General features: G+C 45.0%; 1 protein-coding gene across 3 annotated transcripts in view; it reads right to left on the reverse strand.

Moving 5' to 3' along the window:
- The window catches only part of SKAP1 (src kinase associated phosphoprotein 1), a 150,483-nt gene extending 133,044 nt beyond the window's left edge, over positions 1 to 17,439 (reverse strand). For all 3 annotated transcript variants that reach the window (XM_086626536.1, XM_086626537.1, XM_086626538.1), the window contains exons 1-3: positions 17,405 to 17,439; positions 11,191 to 11,296; positions 470 to 495 (exon numbers count right to left, since the gene is read on the reverse strand). In XM_086626536.1, the coding sequence (XP_086482662.1) occupies positions 470 to 495; positions 11,191 to 11,296; positions 17,405 to 17,438 (166 nt within the window). In that variant the 5' untranslated portion in view covers position 17,439. The remainder of the gene's footprint in view (positions 1 to 469; positions 496 to 11,190; positions 11,297 to 17,404) is intronic.
- Positions 17,440 to 20,031: the final 2,592 nt, after the last annotated feature.

Below are 20,031 nucleotides of genomic sequence, written 5' to 3' on the forward strand. Positions count from 1 at the left end.
AAAGTTTAAATCATCACCTGCATTATTGCAGAAATGTAGATCAAAGTGGCCATCGGAATCCCCCAGCTTGTTAACAGACATAACAAGAGATGGTCACGGTCCTGAAAAATTTACAGCCCGACCATTTGTCTACACCTGGAGGTTGATTCAATTTCAAGTTCGGGTTAACGTGAAGCAATGAGACTGGCAAAAACGTGCTGAAGGTTACCCGACAGTCTTTGCTCCTAAGTCAACAGCTCATGGGAATACACTGCCCTTTCTGAACTTTAAGCCTTTTCTGGAGACAGTTTTGCAGAAAAATTTCCTGCACTTGTTCAAGACAATACATTCATGTCAGCACCACACAGTTTTGTATTATTTGCTCTCAAGGGTAAGAAGAAACAGACTTCTGCTGCCCAGAGAGAACACTAACCCCAAGCACATAGCAGCAAGAAATCACACCCCTCCTTCCCCATCGGCTCGTACTCACCTCGGGGCAGAAATTCCAAGTGATACCTAAAAGACCAAAAGACAAAAAAAGACAGACATAAGCATACATTCTTTTCTTAATGATTTGTTCCAGCCTGATGAATAAGTGACAGATGGGAGAATTACACCAGAAGGGCTGCCAGGAATCCAGAGAATGGTCAACACACACGAAGCTTCAAGAGGAATCACAAGTCCTGCAGATGCTCGCTGGCCCCTGCAACATCCTCTGCCACCCAAGAACCTCCTTTGCTAACCAAACCACCTCCCCTTCAAGAGTTTCAAAGGCTCCCAACTTCCTCCCATGAGCACAGGGCTCTTTCTCCAGACAGAGGTTTACACGACCTTTTGCTTTGCAGCCTTAATTGACCTCATCTCACACCTTCCCTTACAGCAGCAGCATTGCAGAGGGCAGAACACACACTGCCCACATTTGGCCATGCCAAAAAAAACCCTAAATCCTCCATGATTTCTTCATCTCTCACACTTCAAGCACATCTTGGTCTGACATCTGAGTCATTTTAATAAGGGACCAGCACTGGCAAGTTTTGGAAACAGATCAAGGATGGGGGATAAACCAGAAAGTGACCCATTCACAGGCAGGATGAGTAACAAAGGACTGGTCTATAGGCATTAGTGGCAAGAATCCAGTACGTAAAAATCCAATCAATTTGTTTCCTCATTAAAAGCTTTCATGAAGAAAATGATTTAACACAAACATTCAAGCTACTGACACAGATTAATTAGAAAACAACAACAGAATTCTGATTAAGGGCATAATATTTGACTTGTTTGCTTGGACAAAAAAAAATTTTAAATGTGCACAGAAAGAAGAAACTTTCCTGGGAGAATGGGCTCAGGGATAAATAACAGCTGTACTATACTGGAAAGAGCCACACCACTGTGCCTTGTAGCAAGAAAGGGCTGCAAATTTCTCTGGGCCTTTGGATGCTCTTGGCAGTGGTCCCCTCATTTTTACCAGCTCTTTTCTACCCCTCCTCTGGCAGCCACAGCTTATCTCTGGAGCCCAGAGAAGTGACACCACCTGCCCAAGGTCAGGGGAACCATCAGAGCAGCTCCATCCTTTTGTTTCCAACCAGCATTAGCTTTTGCTCAACGTTTGCTTTGAGGATTCAAACATTATTCAACATCTGATTTGAGAAAAAAAACCCCATCCCTGGGCTCAACCCCTGCTCTGCCAGGGGAGTGGTACCCACATTCCCCCGACCCCTCAAGTCCTGCATCCCTGAGAGCTGAAATACTTTCATCTGCTGAACAGACACTGCAAGACAAGGACAGCAAAATCACTTCTTTTGTGAACTTTTGTCTCTTGTGCTTGAGAGACTGTCCTAATCTCCCCTGAACATGTTTTAGTGATAACATTTACTGCACTAGGACCAAAATGATTTTCTGTCACTTCTAATTCCAGTTCAATAAAAGTATAAGAGCTTTGTTTCTAACCTCTGTCATTTTTAATACAGTAAAATGGTTGAAAAAAAATGTAAAATTGAGTTCCATTTCCTACCGGACCAGCAAGCCCATGTTAGCTTCACTCTGATCAAATTTAAAGGGAGGGGAAATACCAAAAAGATGCTTTGCTTTTTTTTTTTAAAAACCATAAGGAAACAGTCAAAAAATCTAATCTCGTCAGATCAGGATGTGTCTTTAATCTCCTGCTTTGATCATTTTCACTCTGGAAAGGCTTAAGCAGAGAATGCAAGTTAGTTCGGAATTTAATCGGGAGTGGGGGGAAGATGGTCATGTTCTTATGGAAGATGAAAGAGTAATGATCTAATTCCTTCATCTGCCACTGGCTGCATGAAAATCTTGAATAAATTACTTATCTTGAGAGCTTAAAAGGCACCCACATACGATGCCACAGTATTTTTCAGTATATTCACTTACAGGATTTCTTCCTTTCTGATGTTTTGGACGTGTCTGAGACAGGGTGAGGGGACACCTGACTTTCAGCAGCTGCTTCCCCCACCCTTTCCTGCAGGTAACTTCAGCTTTAGCTACTCAGCGAGTTATATTGCCACAATTTCAGAGGTGGCCAGAATATTCTTTGTTGTTGTTGTTGTTCCTACATTATCCAATAAATGCAATTATTTGGGCAAAACATCCATTTTGCTGCAGCAGCCTAGGTAGCAAATAGGGCAAGTTCAAATACATCTACAGCCCTGAGTCACACGCACGTATCGATTGAGAATAAAGCACGTTTCTGTGCAACGGAGGAGGAACTCAGCTAGCAGGAGGAGGTCACTCATTCTGGGCCATTCTCCAAAATACAGAGCTTGAGGCCAATTAGGATTTTTGTTCCCAATTAAGACAGTATTAACTGACAAGCATGTTATTACGCCTGTAACGCGTCCTGTCTGTGGGTAACGGGCAGTTACACAACGTTTCATTCTTTAGCTTTGCAGGTTTGCCCTGAAAGTTAAGGTCTGATAATTCCTCACTGCAAATAAAATTTATTTTGATTACTCCACGCACATCCCCTCCTCCAGCCAGACAGTGGACATTAGAAACCAGAGGCCTAATCCTTATTCAACAGCATCTTTATTTTGGAGGGTTTTTTTGCCTTGGGATCAGGTTTGACCTTTTCATCCTTAATCAACTGTTTTTAGATCTCACGAACACCAAGAGTAAAAGCTTCTCATTCATTTTCTTAACCAGAAAGTTTGAGAATAGGAGATGTCTTTGGCTATATTTGATATATTTTAAGCACTTTATTTTAAAAAGCTCCTATCCATCAGCTATCAGTGGAATCCTCCAAGAAGAGCAGCACTTAAGGCAAAACACAAAGAGTCTCCAGCCAAAGAGGAAGGTCCAATCTACAGCAGACCTAAAGAAAGTGGAAGGAGACAGGGAAAACTCTTGTGAAATTATTAACTAGCTTCAGCCAAACGATCTCACAAAGGAATCAATTGAGATTTTTGATGTGATATGTAAAATGAGGAAACTAACCCAAAAATATCTGGTTTCCATGACAAAGCCAAAAAACGAGTGTTGCACTGCCAACACTTTAACAAAAGACATCCTATAAGTATTTCCCCCCACATGGCTTGTAACAAACCACCCACCTCTCACCTCATCGGTGCGTTTTTCAGGCCAGACAGGAAGAAGCCACAGATTTGTTCTGTTGAAAACACAAACTGTTTTTCATGATCGTGTAGCCTTTGAGGTTACGCACTCAACAAGCAAACATCAGAGGGGCTCGCTTTTCTGGAAATGTTTATGTTCTTTGCTCCTGAAAAACATACAGATCCCAGTTCTAATTCAATCAGCCTCCCCATAGCAGTGTCTCCAACTGGACCCAATCAAAATTGCAACTCAATTGTGTAAACAGACCTCAGAGGGTGACTTGTCATGAGAAGGACTAGAAAGAAGATGCTGTTCTTGTGTTGGAAAGGGAAATCGAGTCACAGAGCAGGCGGGTTTGCCAGAAAAGCCTTCTTCCCAACAGGAACCCACTGTCAACAGTCTTCAGGCAGAATTAACATTTCTCAGTGGCTGGTCTGTAAGGACCAGAGCCTTCTGCTGTCTCTCACAGAGCCAGGACTTGGTCTTCAGAAGCAAAGCTTCCAGGACACACCAAGACCTTGATCACAGATCTTATCCTTGCACTGGTTTATAACAGAAGCAAGATTGGAAGCAACCCCAAGAGCATCAGTGAAGCACTTCTGAGGTTTGAAAGTAAGCTCTCCAAATTCTATCCCTTCCTAGCTGTACTGTGTGATGGATTCACCTTCAACAAAGTAGAGTTTGCTTTCTATAACTCTTACTCAACAGCAGCCACCCAAGGACAGTGGTGCTGCCAGGCCTGACCAAGCAGGACTCCACTCCTTGCAGATGCAGGACTATCAGCAAAGAAGTTACTTCAGCACCCCTCTCACCTCAGCAACCAGGGAAATCCAGAAACATCCCTTCTTGTTCCAAAAGGAAGGGCAGACTAAACTCCGGAACTTGCAAGGATGAAATTCACCCCCTGGGTCAGTATTATTCCTGCCACACCAGGTCTAGATTTACCCTTTGGTATGAGTATGGGACTCATTTTCTTGGAGCACCAAAATAATTTAGTTTTATTCCAAAATTTCCAGGCTTTACACAAAACTCAAGCAGCAGATCTACCCCATTGCATGGAAGGGGGTCACAAATCCCATCAGTGCAGAGAAATCCAGTAAAAGACATGATTAACCCACTGGTCAGTTTGCTTTGCTGACCAGCATCCACTGGTTGCAGCAAATCCCAGAGCTGGAGGGGTCAAACCAGATCCATTTGGGGCTAGAAGCAAAAATTGCTGTCTGAAATCTTATGGTCTGTGTGATGCAGGGGGTCAAACTTGATGGTTATAATGGTCTCTTCACAGGTCTAAAGTCTATAAAAGTCTAAACCCCACTTTCCTCTCAGACTCAATTTCAGCAGGAACCATAAAATAAAGTCAGGTTTCAATCAAATTTCCTGTATTTTCCTGCCCAATTAAGAACACTAATATCACCACAGATGTTATTAAATTAGATATTTCAAGACAGGCTAATTTGTTTGGTGCACAGTATTCGTTGGTTTTTAATGTTTGCAAAAAAAAATTAAAAAAAAATCAATGCTGTACAAGATTTCAAGCAGGAAAAAGAAAAGATGAAAATGGGATTGAGGAGCTCACCATTAGCAAAGTCGGTTACAAACCACTTCAAATGCATTTCTCGGTTAAACGTTACAGAAGCAGCTATGCAAAGACTCTGGTTACACAATTTCAATCATCTACAGTCCTCAGGTTTCAGATTAACAATGCATTCACAAGGAAATGGATGGGGAAAGAGGGGTAATTTTATCAGCTGGAATGGAAAACGATGCAAATTACTGAAAGGAGTCTAACCCAGAAGGCACCAAACTGCATTAGTGGCAGAGTGAACGGCCACATTCACCCCAGGTATAAAAGCAGGTAAAAATATAACAACTGAATGGAATTTGTGCCTCTGCCACACCATATATTAATGCAGAATTCCTTCCTCTGCACTCCTCAAAAGGAGGGTGGAAAAAAAAAACCCTACCAAGATTACAGAATAAATTGGGAACGTCCTAACAGAAACTTTAACAGACTTGAAAAAGAAATAATTGCCATGGTCAGCAGGAAACTTGAGTGTTGAAAACTAAAGGAATGCCCGTGCTCACACATCCAGACACAGCTGTACTGGTGCAAGGTGGGCAGAGGCTCACACACCCAGACACAGCTGTACTGGTGCAAGGTGGGCAGAGGCTCACACACCCAGACATAGCTGTACTGGTGCAAGGTGGGCAGAGGCTCACACACCCAGACATAGCTGTACTGGTGCAAGGTGGGCAGAGGCTTCAGATCTCCATCAACAGCAGCTTGTGTCCCCCCAGGCCAGTGCTCCCCCTCCACTCTGAGCAGGGCCACATCTCCCCTGCATGAAGGGGAAAAACCCAAACAACGAGGAGCTCGTTTTTAGGATAGACAATGCAAATCCAAAAAAAACCAACACACTAAATACTTCTGAATTGACAGGGATTCGCTTTTCTTTTTTTGCAGAATGAATCTGTATTTAATGGCCAAAGTAAGTGTGAATGAAACCCTGCTCAGCAAGATCGTTTCCTTGCTGAGCAAATAAATTTCAGCTCTCTGAAGAACACGGAGAACAGCACTTTGCCTAATTAAGGACAATGTGGTGGGGCTATAGTCCAGCCCTGGCATTAATGTGCTGAGCTCAATTATCTGCCCATCAGGTCACATTCTTAAATTCCTTTTTATCTTGGTATCACACATTATTCAGCATAATGAGTTTAATATTGGTAGGAATTACAGGCAGTGCATTTACACTAATGAAGCAAAATTACCCTGAAATTGCATTTGCTTTAATTTCAATCTTGAAACTTTAAAATAAGGTTGAAAATTGAAGTAATAAATGTAGTTAATATGGTTAGAAGTTTATTAAAACAGGCCAAATGCACTGCTTTAGACAATTTTGGATGTATTTCCATTAGCAAATCTTTTACAATCCTACTGTAATACTTTGCCACAGAAAGGATCAAGTTCAACCTGATAATGAGGCAAAGTTCACTTGGTGCTGAAGTATCTACAGTTCAGCTGCACCTGTAAACCAATAAAACCAGTAGCTTACTGGTTTGTGACAGCACACATGAACCACATACTACAAAAGCTCCCTGAGATTTGTAGCACAACCCCACAGACACCCAAACCAGAGGTGGTCACACTGTGTTGGCTTTACCCATCTTGTTCCAGCTCCAGCAGCAAGCGCAGGATTTCCTACCGACAGTAATGCTGTCGGGGCCAGATGTGGCCAAGCACCCAGCAGGACCTAGGTGACACTGTTACCCAAGTTTGCTCCCCAAAACCAAGTATTTCTGCAGCTCAGAGTATGGAAATGTATATCCAGGCACCGGGAGCATCTCTGCACCAAGGGTGAGCAAGATCTAAGCTCAGAGGTTCTGTTTATTTTCCTGAACAAGGCTCATGGTGGCAGAGCTCAGCCTCTGGTTGAAAATAAAACACAGGACAGCTTTGGTGTTTCACTACAGAATTAGATGTTCAAACCTCATCCCAGACTTATGTTACAGACTTAAATCACTCGACTGGGCAGGGAGCACACATCTGCTCCGCAGCTGGGAACCCCAACGTGCCACCAGCCACAGCACTCTCACTTTCATGGCACGGCGTGAAAGGTGACTGGTACTGGCACGGCACCACGGTGACTGCGGAGCTCCAGGAAAAACCTTGGCTTTGGCACACCAGGACACATCTGATAAGTGAAAAGTTTCATTGCAGACTTAAATGACCACGTGCAGACTTTTTCTCACCAATAGCACAGTAGCAGCACTGGGAATATTGCCATAAACTTTAAGGAGGATTAGACAACCAGGCAGTAAAGTGAGGTTTTGGGGCTTGTTATCCAGAGGTGAAGAGCCTGGTCTATGCTGGAGCTCCTGCTGCAGGTAGGAATGTCAAAAAAAAAGGTCCTGTGTGCAGGATTGGGCCTCAGGGTCACGTCAGTGTTTTAGTCACAGCGGAGCAAATTAAAGGTAGAGTTTCAGTGTCTATTTTGGATTTCCTAGTGGGTGTACGTGAGGAACTCTCTTCATTTCTGCTTTGATATACAACAGGTCTGCCTTGCTCTCCCTTTAGCACTATTGCATTTCACCTCAGGGGAGGAAAAAAAAAACCACTAAGAATTTGTTTCCATCAATGCAAACTTGCCTTCCTACAGGGAGTTTAAATGACTAGCTGACTCCAAGGAGATGGAGGAACTATTTATCTCCATATTTTTAAATAAATCCCATTCTCCCCATCTCACCCCCTGCCATTGTAACTGCTCTAGAAATGTCGAAATGCTGAGGTGAGGTCATTTAACAGCAAGAAAACAGGGTTTTTTGTTACTGCTCTTGCCAAAGGACAAGAACAGACTTGTGTTCCTGAGCAGAGTCATGTATCCGATTCATCCCAGGTGTCAGACATCTGCTGCTGGCTTCATTAGGACACAAGAAACAGCAGCGACATTCCCAAGGAACAACTTGAAACCAACTCTCAGCACCAACAGACCAAAACCAGAAGCAACTGACAACAGTTGGGGCTTCGGGGAGACAAGCAAAACTCTGCCCCAGCACCACATCCTCCACCTACCCGTCCCCAAACCAAAGCTGCTTTTTAAGCAATTTTTATCTATTACAAACACTTTGTTTTTCTTTTCAGGACTAGAGCAGAGTCAGGACACACGTAGTTGTACATGCTACTGGGCTGCAAGATCCTCATCCCTCACACAGCTAATTCCTGGGGACCAAGCCTCCAGTTGTGTTCTGGAGCTTGTTTTCCTGGATGCCAGGCAAAGCAATCAGAGAAAGCAATTTAAAAAGAGATTAGCAACAAAACCAAAGAAAAAAAATTGCCAGGCCAGGATTTACATATAAGAGATTAGAAAGTGAAATAGGATGACTTAGTAGGGAGGGAAAAAAGAGGGAAAAAAATAGAACTGTTTCAACACAGTGTACTTTAAATAACCAAATGAATTCTGAAAGTAAGACGGTTCGGGGACTCATAACTCAGCCGTACGGTGACAGCCTCCCCACAGCCACCACCAGCAACGCCTCCTCGAGCAAAAAATACCCCAGGCTGCCTGGGAAAAAATTATAACCTGCAAACACAATCCACTCCCTACCTACCGCACTTCTCGCGGCGAGACGGGAACAATACATCCTCGCAGGTAGCACATGGAGACATAAAGCCCAACTACTCGTTCACATTATGGCCATCAGCAAACCTCCTGGTTTGCAACACTATGAGGCCACGGGGAGAACAGCACTATAAAGACCTGACGGCCAAGTTACAGGAACAGCTATTGAGGCTGGCTCAGGATAATCCTACTAGATGAAGCTCTTCTCTTTCAGAGACATGTGTGTCTCTCCCCAGGAGTTCAGCAGTTTACTTATGTCCATTATGAACCCAAATAACGAAACCCTACGCACCGGGTTGTGTTTCACCCAGCAGAGGTGGAATGCAGAGAGTGGGGCTGCTCGGGGGAGGCAGGAGCTTCCTGAAGACCACGGCTGATGATTTCCTGAACACCCGCCACAAAAGCCACAGGAAGCTCCCCGAAGAGACAAACCTCATCCCCAAGAGCAAGACCTGCTCGGATCCTTTCAAATAAAGAAGATACAATTATCGTTACAGTAATCTCCCACCACAAATCATTGCATTAATGGCTCAGGTCAGAACAAGGACGTCTGTATAACTCTGTTCTTCTCACCCTTTCCAAGTCCCACCAAGCAATAAAACAGTAGGAAATCAGCGGTGCCCCATAGTCTTGGCTCAAGGGTCTCGCTGTCCTGGCCAGAAGGACCTGCAATTTGTTTCAGTAAGCAACAGGGCTGAGGCTCACATCTGAACCCGAGCATCCAGGAGGTGTTTGTGTATCACCCCTCCTCCTGACGCAAAGGCTGCTTCACCAAGTCTCCTGCCTTTTTCACAGGACTTGGTTCTAAAAGCTTTCTCCCAAATTGTATTCTTAAGCTGAGCAAGAGCTAAGAGCCAAGGTTGGGTTCTGCATCACAGCATCAGCATTTGCCCCAAGACCCTGAAGGCTGCTCCTTCTTGAGCAAGTCACTAAAGCCACACACAACCTCTGGTAAGCCAGATGTCCACGGGACGATGGCCATAGCAGCATCTTTCCCCGCTGCTCAAGCACCATCCACAACCCCAACAGCACACAAAGACAGACCACTTCAGGAACCAAGAACAATCCAGTATTTCCAAGTTCACTGACTGCCTCACACATTTATCAAGTTCCATGCTACTTGTTTTTAATTCATTAAAGACAGACCTAGAATTGCACTACATGAAGATAAAGAGTTGTCACTTTTACAGTTGCATGCTCTCAGCACAGATAAAGCTTGGCTTGATGTCTGAATACTTCAGGTTCAGAATTCCGCTTACTTAACTCTTTCCATCCAAGATCAATACCCACCAATGAGTGGGAATTTTTCAGAGAAACCACACCAATCTGTTGCAAACATGCAATCAAGCCCTTTCTTCCCCAATATTCCAGGCCACTGCTATACACACACATCATTCCTCCATTAGATAAGCTGCAGCCCCATTTTCCAAAGGCTTCCATCTTCTGCATTCAGCTTGTTTCAATTATTCAGGGCAACCCAGGCTGATAATTACACAGTCCCGAGTTGCTGAGTAAAACTGATGCTTAATTAGCCAGCAGGAAAGATCGATTAAGATACAGCAGGGCATCTTGCAAAGTTCTTCAGTGGGACTGCAGGGAATAGAGTCTGGCTGTGCCCTTCCGAAGGATAAAATTCTCTGCTTCTCAGGGACTCGACAGCAGTTTTATTTAAACTGGATGCTTAGATCAGTCAACCACCCTGAGTTTTATTGTCAGGTCTTAACTTCAAGTGACACAACTCATATCTTATAACTAGAGCATTAACAGCAAGCTCTGGATCACGTTTCTAGCCAAACATATAATGCAGCTGAGGCTGAAAGTTTTATTTAAGGCTCCAGCAATCTGTTTTCTGTTTATGTTCTTTGATTTTCCCCCAGCACAATAGAACAACTTGTTTGCTTCACTCACATACCCAAATGATGTAATTCATGTTCTCATGCAGGACTTGAACAGTGCTGAGGACATGAGACTTTGGAACCCAGGTCAGACCCAAGTGTTAACTCAAAACGTCATCTTCATTCCTTTCTACTATATCAAAGCCCAGGCAACGCATATTTGACTTTAAGAGCCACTTGTGAAATAGATACTTCCAGCAGCAAGCCAGCAGCATGAATCTTTGCTCGCTGTATTGATTTACCCACATGCCTAAGTTATCAAGTGATGGATTTTTTTCCACAAAATCCTCCCTAGCACAAAGAAGAGCACGACAGGATGAGAGACCCATGTGCAAAGAGTTGTACAGACACAGCCCAAGGCATAATACTTTTTTTTCCTTATTTTTTTTCTTGCCTTGCAACACAAAAATTCCAAACATACATGGTTGTCTGCAAAGTTATCATTATTTAACTAGTAAAATCCAAGAGCACACAAACGAGTGTGCAGTGCACTCTCACACTATACCAAGCCCTGAACACCCATTCACTTTCAAAGCATGGTCCAGCTAGTTGACTACAGCATGTGGTATCTCAAGGCTTGACCCTATTCTGAAGCATTTTCATTAGAAAGTAATGCAGACAACACAAACCTGGCTTTGACTTGCTGGAAGCCAAAGAGAATTGCATCTCTCTGCTCCCTTGCTTTAGCACTCAAGTTTTCATTCTGCAGTCCATCTGCCAGGAAGTCTTCAACATCTGGGAAAGAGAATTACAGGTTAAAACTAACGGGCAGGTACTTGTTCTTGGCTAAGAAACCTGGACCTGGCTGTGCACTGGGAAGCCCTCAAAGCATCGCACCAAGCAGCCTGATCTAGAGACACAAGTCAGTCTGAAGACTTCATTAGGAGAAATTAAGACATTAAACTGATCATGGATAGGAGAGGTTCTAAATATTGCATGTGATTACAGAGCTTCTCTCTGGTTGCAATAGCATAAGGCCAACAAGCAACTGCAAAGAAGCCACCACGCAGAGGGAAGGAAAAGGAAGGTGAAGCAAAAGATGGGTAAGTCTATTGGACAAAAGTGCAATTCCACCTGCCTCTTTGCTGCCCCAAACCCTAAAAAAAAAAATCTGCTGCTGTGAAAGGCAGAACTGGTTTTCCCATTCAGAGGAGGATTCAAAGCATTTCTGAAACACTAATGCAAGCTACCACGGGCACTTCAAGGAAACCCCAACCTGTGGTTCTCACAAGAATGATGCTCACAAAGGACAAGCACTGAACAACAGGTTGGTTGTGCACTAGCATCACAACATGGGCTCTCCCACAAGGTTATCACTGAAATCCTACACCCTGTGCTTACTCAGAGACAGCTAGACAAAAGTAAATACAGCGTTCTCTCACCTGGAAGCCACATCTATATGCAGAAATTTAACCTGAACTGGAAGATAAAAGGATTATGTGTCCTCTATTTGCATAAATATTTATGTTCTTTACAGAAGCCTCAAAAATTCTCAGAAAACAAAACAGTTGCAATCACACCTGCTCTGTATAAGACAATATCAGCCTCGTACTTGAGCAGCAGTACTGCTAGTTTGCCCTAGCAGAGAAAAGGTTGGCTTCAAAGCTATGGTGGTGTACATCCACAGGCCTCTCCAACCTTTAACTCAGGCCCCATACTGTGACACTAATGTCAGCTTAATATCCTGCTTGCAAGACTTTCAGCTCCTTATGCTTCAGCTGCCGGTACAACAGCCAGCACTGTTTAGCACACCCCAGGAGTCTGCACGGCTCCTTAAAAACAGCTCCTCCACCTGCAAGCACATCTCAAGATCAAAAAGCCACAAGAGAAATTAATACCTTTTTTTATTAAAGTCACAAGCCCTCATTTCTTTTTGTTGCCTGCTCATGACATGCTCAAGAAAGGCTTGGGGGGGAGGTTGGAGAAAACAACAGAAAAACTGAGCTCTTTAAAGCAGAAGGCATAAGGAAGGACATGAAGGGGAACAAGGCTGATGCTTGGGCATCCCCCAGGAACAGGGCTCTCTTCCCACCTCCCCCTCAGAGGAAGAGAGGGGCAGGACTAGGGAGATCCAACTCTGACCACAGCAGCCTGGGAAGGAAGAGTGAATCCACATCATGACACTTGTCTCCGTAACAATCAGGTTCTGCTTTCTGGATTTTTTTCAGCTGAAGGCACCAGTTTCCATAGAAGCATTCACCAATAAGCACATTTCAGCCAAATGCAGACTCCTCCAGGTCCTCACTACCTCCTTGCTCTGTCTCCCTGTTTTTCCTCCTACCAGGAGGGCTCCTGACCCACAAGAACCAGCTCTGAGCCAGCCGTGCCTGACACCTGCAGCCACCACTGCATAGCTGAGAAACAGAGCTTAAAGCCCAAATGCAGCATTGGGATATCGAAGCATCCTGGCACAGTCCCTCTGATGAGGGGGATGCACAGTTGCCACATCTCAGTAATGCCAATTCACAGCATCGCTCTCAAATCCACACCTACATCGAACAGTGGTTTTGGGAGGTCCAGAAGTGCAGAGGTGTCAAGTCAAAATGCCTATTTACATCAATCACTGCTGGGAATTCAGCTCTAGGTGACCTGCCTGGGATAACACGAAGGCTTTGCCAGAGCAGCTGAGTGAAGTTTTGTAAATCCCAGGCCCATCCTGTAGTCCTTCAGCTAAGTTTTGTTATCAGTACATCTCTATGCAGTTTTAGTTGTACACCTAAGATCCAGTACCAGCTTACAACAAGCCTAACTACTCTGAGGCTCACACCACTTACAAATTACATAGAAAGTACCCAAGTACATGTATCTAAACACAAAGGATATATCTCACTCCGAGGAGCTTACTGTTTAAGAACAGATGAGGCTAAGGGGACAATTTATTATATACAAACCAGCATAAAACCAGCACAGTAGAAACGGGTCAGCAAGAGAAACTACATCCAGGCTGTATTTTCCCAGTGAAAGAGAACAAGCAAGAAAAAACAAACTGCTCCCACAACTTGCACAAATATCAGCTGCATCCCTCTGTCATTTTTAAGCACAGATTAGCTCCATGAGTATGTGATTAGCTCTAATATGGTATTTACTTACTGGGATGTCAGCACAGATCAGCTGCTGGATAAGTTATGGTAGAAGGAGGGTCACTTCTGCAAACCAGGCAGAGCCCCTTTCAGAGCCAGCCACTATGTTTATAGCACCAGGAAATGAAAAAGAAAGCCTAACCATAAACTCTCAAAGTGGATCAGGAAGAGCAATATGTAAGCAGCTCTAGAGTAAATCACCCTAATGTTAGTTTTACTGCTTGTCGGTAACATTATATTCTTGATGTTTATAGATTGCTCTCTGCGATCCACTCTGAAAGTTTACAGGACTCTCCTTTTCATTTCCTGCAGCTAAAAAGGTAAGAGGGGAAAAAAAAATAGCTGAGATTTCATCAAGTGTTTCAAGGGAGTTTCTAGAGGCAATTGCAGTTATCCACTTTAATCCTGCAGGAGATGCACAGCATCATAAAAATTATGTCACAACCACTGAAGTCCAGGTAGTAAATAACCTTTTAATGGCAGCACTAAATTCTAGGAGTTAATCAGCACTCAATGAGCAGAGCTGAAAGGTATTAAGATGCCATGTGCATTCTTTCTATACACACATTCACTTCCCTCCTCCCTCTTTTCGACTCCTCTACCACCAGAATGCTGCCAGCAGAAATCCAGCGCTCCATTCACAGAGGAACTAATCCCACAGAATCACATTTTAGCTATGCAAGATAGTGCTGAGCCAACCAGTCTGCTCCAACACTTGTTTGATGCTTCACATGATGCCTCCTGCAGTTTATCACCCCAGTTGGCTGGGAAAAATTAATTTTAAAAAAGTTTAGGACACCTATCACCACAGAGAGCACAGATACCTTGAGCTTCCCTGAGACTGCATTAATATTTCCAGGATACGTCCCAAGACAGCCAGGGATTTGGAAAGCTAGTGGTATCATCCTCTGTCCCACTTGTCAAAATAAGAGCTGTGAACTATCACACACAGGATTTCTTGACTTTTCCACAAGCTTGAGAAAGGATGGTTTAATTGTGAAACAACATTTTTCAGACAAGCCGTCCTGCTTTTGTGGGGCTGAGTCAGAGAAAACCTTGAGAACTGCAGCAATCTTCATCCATCCTCCTGGAACAGACCGAAGGGGACATTGTCCCCTATGCAATGGGGGAACTGAAAACAGCTTCCAAGTCTCAACTCTGAATTCCCTGATATTTAAGTTCCAGAGCTACTCATGATGCTACACCAGTGCTGACTGTGACTATTCGCCTTCACAAACCAAAGTATTTTACTGTGTATTTTTAAAACAGCGCTGAGGCTGCCTGCCTTGCAATTAGCAGCTCCCAGCTTCGTCAGGCTGTGCAGGTGCAGCCAGTCTCCCCACACAGCACCTGCTCTGTCCCTCCTGTTGCCCAAACTCCATCAAGAAAAGAGCTTTTCTGAAATGAAGAGGATGAAGCACTGCAGGTGAAGGGGAGATAATCAGACTGCCAAACTGCCTTTGCTTCTGCAAACAAAAGCAGAAGCTCTGGGTTTGTCAGGGATACATCACACTTTTTAGCACCGCTGTTTCAGCCTTCTGAAGAAGTTTGTGCTAAACAAACATGAAATACCCTTAAGCAAAAGTAGTTTTAAAAAGGACTCGACAGAGTCGAAAGTGAAACCCCGTGCAATTAACTGACAAGGCAGTGCTAATGAGAACTTGGGTTGCTTATCTGCAAGGTGGAACTTGAAGTAACACAATTGCTGCAACCACATCTACTCGTAAACGGAAAGTAACACACATTCATAAGCGTTGCAGGATTGTCGTGTAGAGAGAAGAGCCATATTATGTTGGCTTTCAGCACTGTAACCTCAGAGATGTCTTCGGTGATAATAACACAACTGTCACGAGCAAGTCATTGATTACCTGGTTTTGAGCATCGTGTGATCAGTCCTGCTCTACAGATCAAACTTTGATACAGGGAAGCAGATGTTACCGCCTGAACAGCAGTACGTGTTTCCCCCTCTATTTGTAATTTTTATTTTAAATACAAGAATTCCAATAAGGCAGCTTGCAAACACTGTAATAGCTTAAGCTCCTTCATTTCCAGCCTGCGTAGCTGGAAACCTCCTCAGCCACTGGAAGGCCTCAAGACCATATAGATTGTTGAGACACAGCAAGTTTGATACCGAGGTATGTGACATGCAATTAATCTCCATTCATAGCCTGCTATACTTGTCAGCAAACAAAGGCTGTGCTTTAGAAGGAGATCTGAAGCCTTCAATTAAAAACAGTCAGCTAACAAGAAAATAATCTAAGTTAAAGGAAGGTGGCAGGTGCAGAAATGAGTTGTTTACAGAAGTGTCAGCGCTGAACAATAAAGCGCTGCACATCAAAAACGTGAAAGGGTGAACTTCACTGAAGCCCCCATGATTAAAAAACAGAGCAGAAAATTTACACCTACATCTGGGGGAAGACACAAAGCATTTGGAAGGGAGCTTTGACGGGCTCGCAGGCTGCACGCTCTCCCTCAGACGGACAGATCCCAGAGCTGGGAGTTATCCCGCATCTCGGAGGGGAAGGGGCGAGCGCTCCGTGCTGCCAGGAGCCGTCGCAACAGGAAACTAAAGGTCACAAAACCCTGCAGCAGCCAGGGCCAGCCCCAAATGCAACTGCTCCAGCTAGATGCTAACGACTCCTTCCCCACCACCCACCACATCTGCGAGAGCAGGATGTGTCGGTAGCACGGGCACGTGGTGCTCAGCAACGGGCTGACACCATCGCTCCAGCCCACAACGCCGCTGCTGAAGCTTTGTTGATGGGCAGGTTGTGATGTGGTCACCTCTGCACGGCGTTTCTCTCACCAAACCTTTGCTTACCAGACCACGGGGTCAGCAACCCTTGCAAAGGTCCGTGCAGAACTTGTTTATGTTTGTGAAGCATATTTTAACCAAAGGGTTTAGCATAGTTTCTGTTTGGCTGACCCACCGCTTCAATGAGTAGAGGTGTTGCAGTCCAAGTTTGTGAAGAAAGCCATGAAAACCAACTTCAGGGGCCTCCCACCTTACACACACAGAAGTAAGTGCTGTCAGCTGTTAGCACAGCTCATTCACTCAGAAGTTAAGACCTCAGGAGGGTGTTCAAATTATCAAGCAGAAGTGGGGCTTGAAGCCAGCATTGCCCTCTCAGCTGTACCCCTATTTTCAACGGGGTTCAAGCTTTCCCAAGGACGCACCCCCACCGGGTGACCTTGCTCACTGCATCCCCAGCACAACGTACCCATCTGCACAACATCCAGAGTGAGGAGACACCACTATCACAGCCACCTGCAGAGAGGGCTCACTGCAGCTTCTCTTACCCATGGCACCCACTCCCTTGCCTCACCCTCGTGATGCTCACCAGCAAAGCCTCAATTACCTGAGAGCCCTCAGTGGGCACATCTTTTGACCATGCCAGAAGAAACCTCTCAATCTTGCATACACTCTTTTCCCCTAGCACAGACACTAGGGTCACCAGACAGCTTCCCCACTCCTGAAACAGGCACAGACCCACCTGCCAGCTCCTGAGAAACAGGACAGCCCCAAAAACACACCAGGACAGGCAGCCACATCCTCTACACTCTCACTGAGGTTAGAGACAGGGAAGGCACACATAACCTAACGACCCCAAAACCTTAGAGAAGAAGTAGCTCTCACACTCCTTCCACTCCTCTCTCTGGCTCAGCACAGTGAGTTGCAAAAAGCTTTGCAGCTTCTTCCCCTGCAGCCACAGCAGATTTCCCCCATTAAGCAGAAGGGGAGCAAGGAAGAATTCATGGTTACCTTCCAGGAGTCTCTGAATCTCCTCTGGGATCATACCTTCCTTTCCACAGGAGTCAAATCTGCTACTACAGCAGGAAAGGAAGCAGGGAGGGCGGGGACACCCCAAAAAAAGTAGGAGGAACCACAGGGCTCCACTCAGATACCTCCTCCTCCTCCTCTTACAACCCCAACCAACTCAACCTACCTCCTTGCAGGCAGCCAAGATACCCAGCTCCTCTGGATGCTGAGTACCTCCATTCTCCCAGGCACCTCAGCTCCAGCCAAACAAGCTACAGCAGTGCCTGACCCCAGCTCAGCAACAGCACAGCTGAACCCAACCTCCTGCATCACCCTTTTAATCCAGTGGCAGTTGGGGGGGGGGGTGCATCTCCTTCATTATCACCCAACTCCATGCACCTGCTGGGCTCTGCGGGGCTGCGTAGCCGTTGATTTAACCTCCTGGGTCTGCTCCTGGCACAACAGGAGTTGAGGATTGGAGCTGTTCCAGGCAAAGGCAGGCTCCCTCTTCTAATGCACAGGGGAAAAGAGCAGTACTGGGTTGTTCTGCGATAAAACTTCCCCTCTTCCTGCATAGGAAGGGGGCTAGATTGTAATAGCCGTTCATATTTCTATGTCTTGCCCAGAGAAATAACAGGGTTGTGCACTTTAACTTGCTTTATGACAGGCAATAAACACAAACTGTGCTCTACAAAACAAAAATGGCATTGCATTAGGTTAACCCGCAGCCCGACATCTGCTCCTCTCCTAAATAAATGAATTAGCCCAAGCTGACTGTGAGCGTACCGCTATTATTTTTCATTCTTGCATTCCCAAATTTTAGGCTCAGTAGTGACAACTCCAAAGGCAGTCTTCTTTATCTGAAGCTCATCAATGATTCCAAAGACCAGTTTAAGCTTTCCCATAGGTGAAGTGTGCAGGATCCAGTCGTTACTTTGCGATATCCTCGTATCAAACAAATATTTATCGCCATAGCACATAGAAAAGGTTATTCTGGACATGCTTGACACTTTTACTTTTCTGGTATTTTATGCTTGGCATGTGATGTCTAATTACATTTTCCCAACATAGGAAATGTTGGAGATGGCAAAAAAAATATACAATCTGGCTGTGTTGGCCACAAATACAAAACAAAGCTTCACGAAAATTAACACTTGCTGCTTGCACTGGGGCACGACACGAGGTCCTGACAGGAGACCCAGGCTCTGTGCTAAGGTGGATCATACCATGATGAGGCAGGGCCACTCCAAACTCTCCAAGGAGGCTCCTACAACTGCTTCTCTTGCTGCTTTTCAATCCTCCTGCTCTGGCCAAGTGTGATGGGTTGATGTAAAGGGGTTCTGGTGGCAGGAGAGGGGATTTGCTCCCTGTGACTTCCCTGGTTTTGGAACCGGGTCAGACTCGGTTCTGGCCACTAGATCCTTGCTCCCCTTCTGCTTAGTGGGGGAAATCTGCTGTGGTTGCAGGAGAAGAAGCTGCAAAGCTTTTTGCGACTCACTGTGCTGAGCCAGAGAGGAGCAGAAGGAGGATCAGGTTCTTACAGCTCTCTGAATGCATCACCTGCGTGGAATAAAGGTTTGGGCAGCAGGCCTTGGAGAAAGGAAACCTGGAGCAGATTCCAGATTTGCCCTGAGCTTCTTGCTCGGTTCAGTCAAGGCAATCTGTGTGTTTCAGGTTTATCTCACACATGTGATATAAGAGCTATACTGGCTCAGATATGGAAGAGATGGAAATACATGAGAGAGATGCTCCTCCATATGCTATCAGCTGCCAACAGGCTTTGTGACCCACTTTCTGAGACAAGTGGGTGAAACAAGGGAAAAGATTCTGTTACGCTTTTCGTTATCAGTACAAATCAGATAAAGAACAGGTATAAGATGAAGCACAGTGCTTTGTGTTTTTTGGTTTTGGGTGTGTGTCTTCAATTCCAGTGCGTTGTCTCCACTGTGGACAGTGGAGCGAAAGAGGAAACTCCCACAGCAGCTGCAGAGTTGGTTTGTGACTTTTTGGTTGAAATGTGCACTTTTACGCATGGGGACAACACCTCAATAATTCACATATAAATAACACTTGTCAGGAAGGGATGTCTTTAAAGGAGAAGTGAAGATACCGTGACCATGAACATGTTTACTGTGTGCAGCTGGTTTACCAGGAGAGTAACGTTGCACTGTTTTCTGTGCACTGAGTCTCTCCACGTGGTGATGCTGAAGTGGCAGCTGCCATGTGGGGTTTAGTGGCAAAGAAAAGAAGACAGTGTGTTTTCTCTCCTGCTCAGGGAGGCTCAATTGCTCTCCGGCTCTGGGAAAAGCAACACACCACCACTTCTGATTTGTCACTTGGCTGTGCTCTGCACGCACATGTAATTTCAGAACAACCTGGAGGCAGGCTGCACGTCTGACATTACCAATCCAGACCTTACAAGGTTCCTATTCTGAGTAAGTTCACTCAGTTTCTGTCCTTCTCCTTTTACCTTGTGCTCTGCCGTGGGGGCTCCCCCACATTCACAACACCCCTGCAACGTATTCTTGATTTTAGAACAACACGTACAAGAAATTGCTCTTCAGCGGATGCAGAGGTCTTAAAGCTCAGAAAATGTTGCTGCTGCAGTTCAGAGGACCTCACACGGGAGA

Source organism: Tauraco erythrolophus, chromosome 25 (genome assembly GCF_009769465.1).
Source record: "Tauraco erythrolophus isolate bTauEry1 chromosome 25, bTauEry1.pri, whole genome shotgun sequence".
NCBI lineage: Eukaryota > Metazoa > Chordata > Aves > Musophagiformes > Musophagidae > Tauraco > Tauraco erythrolophus.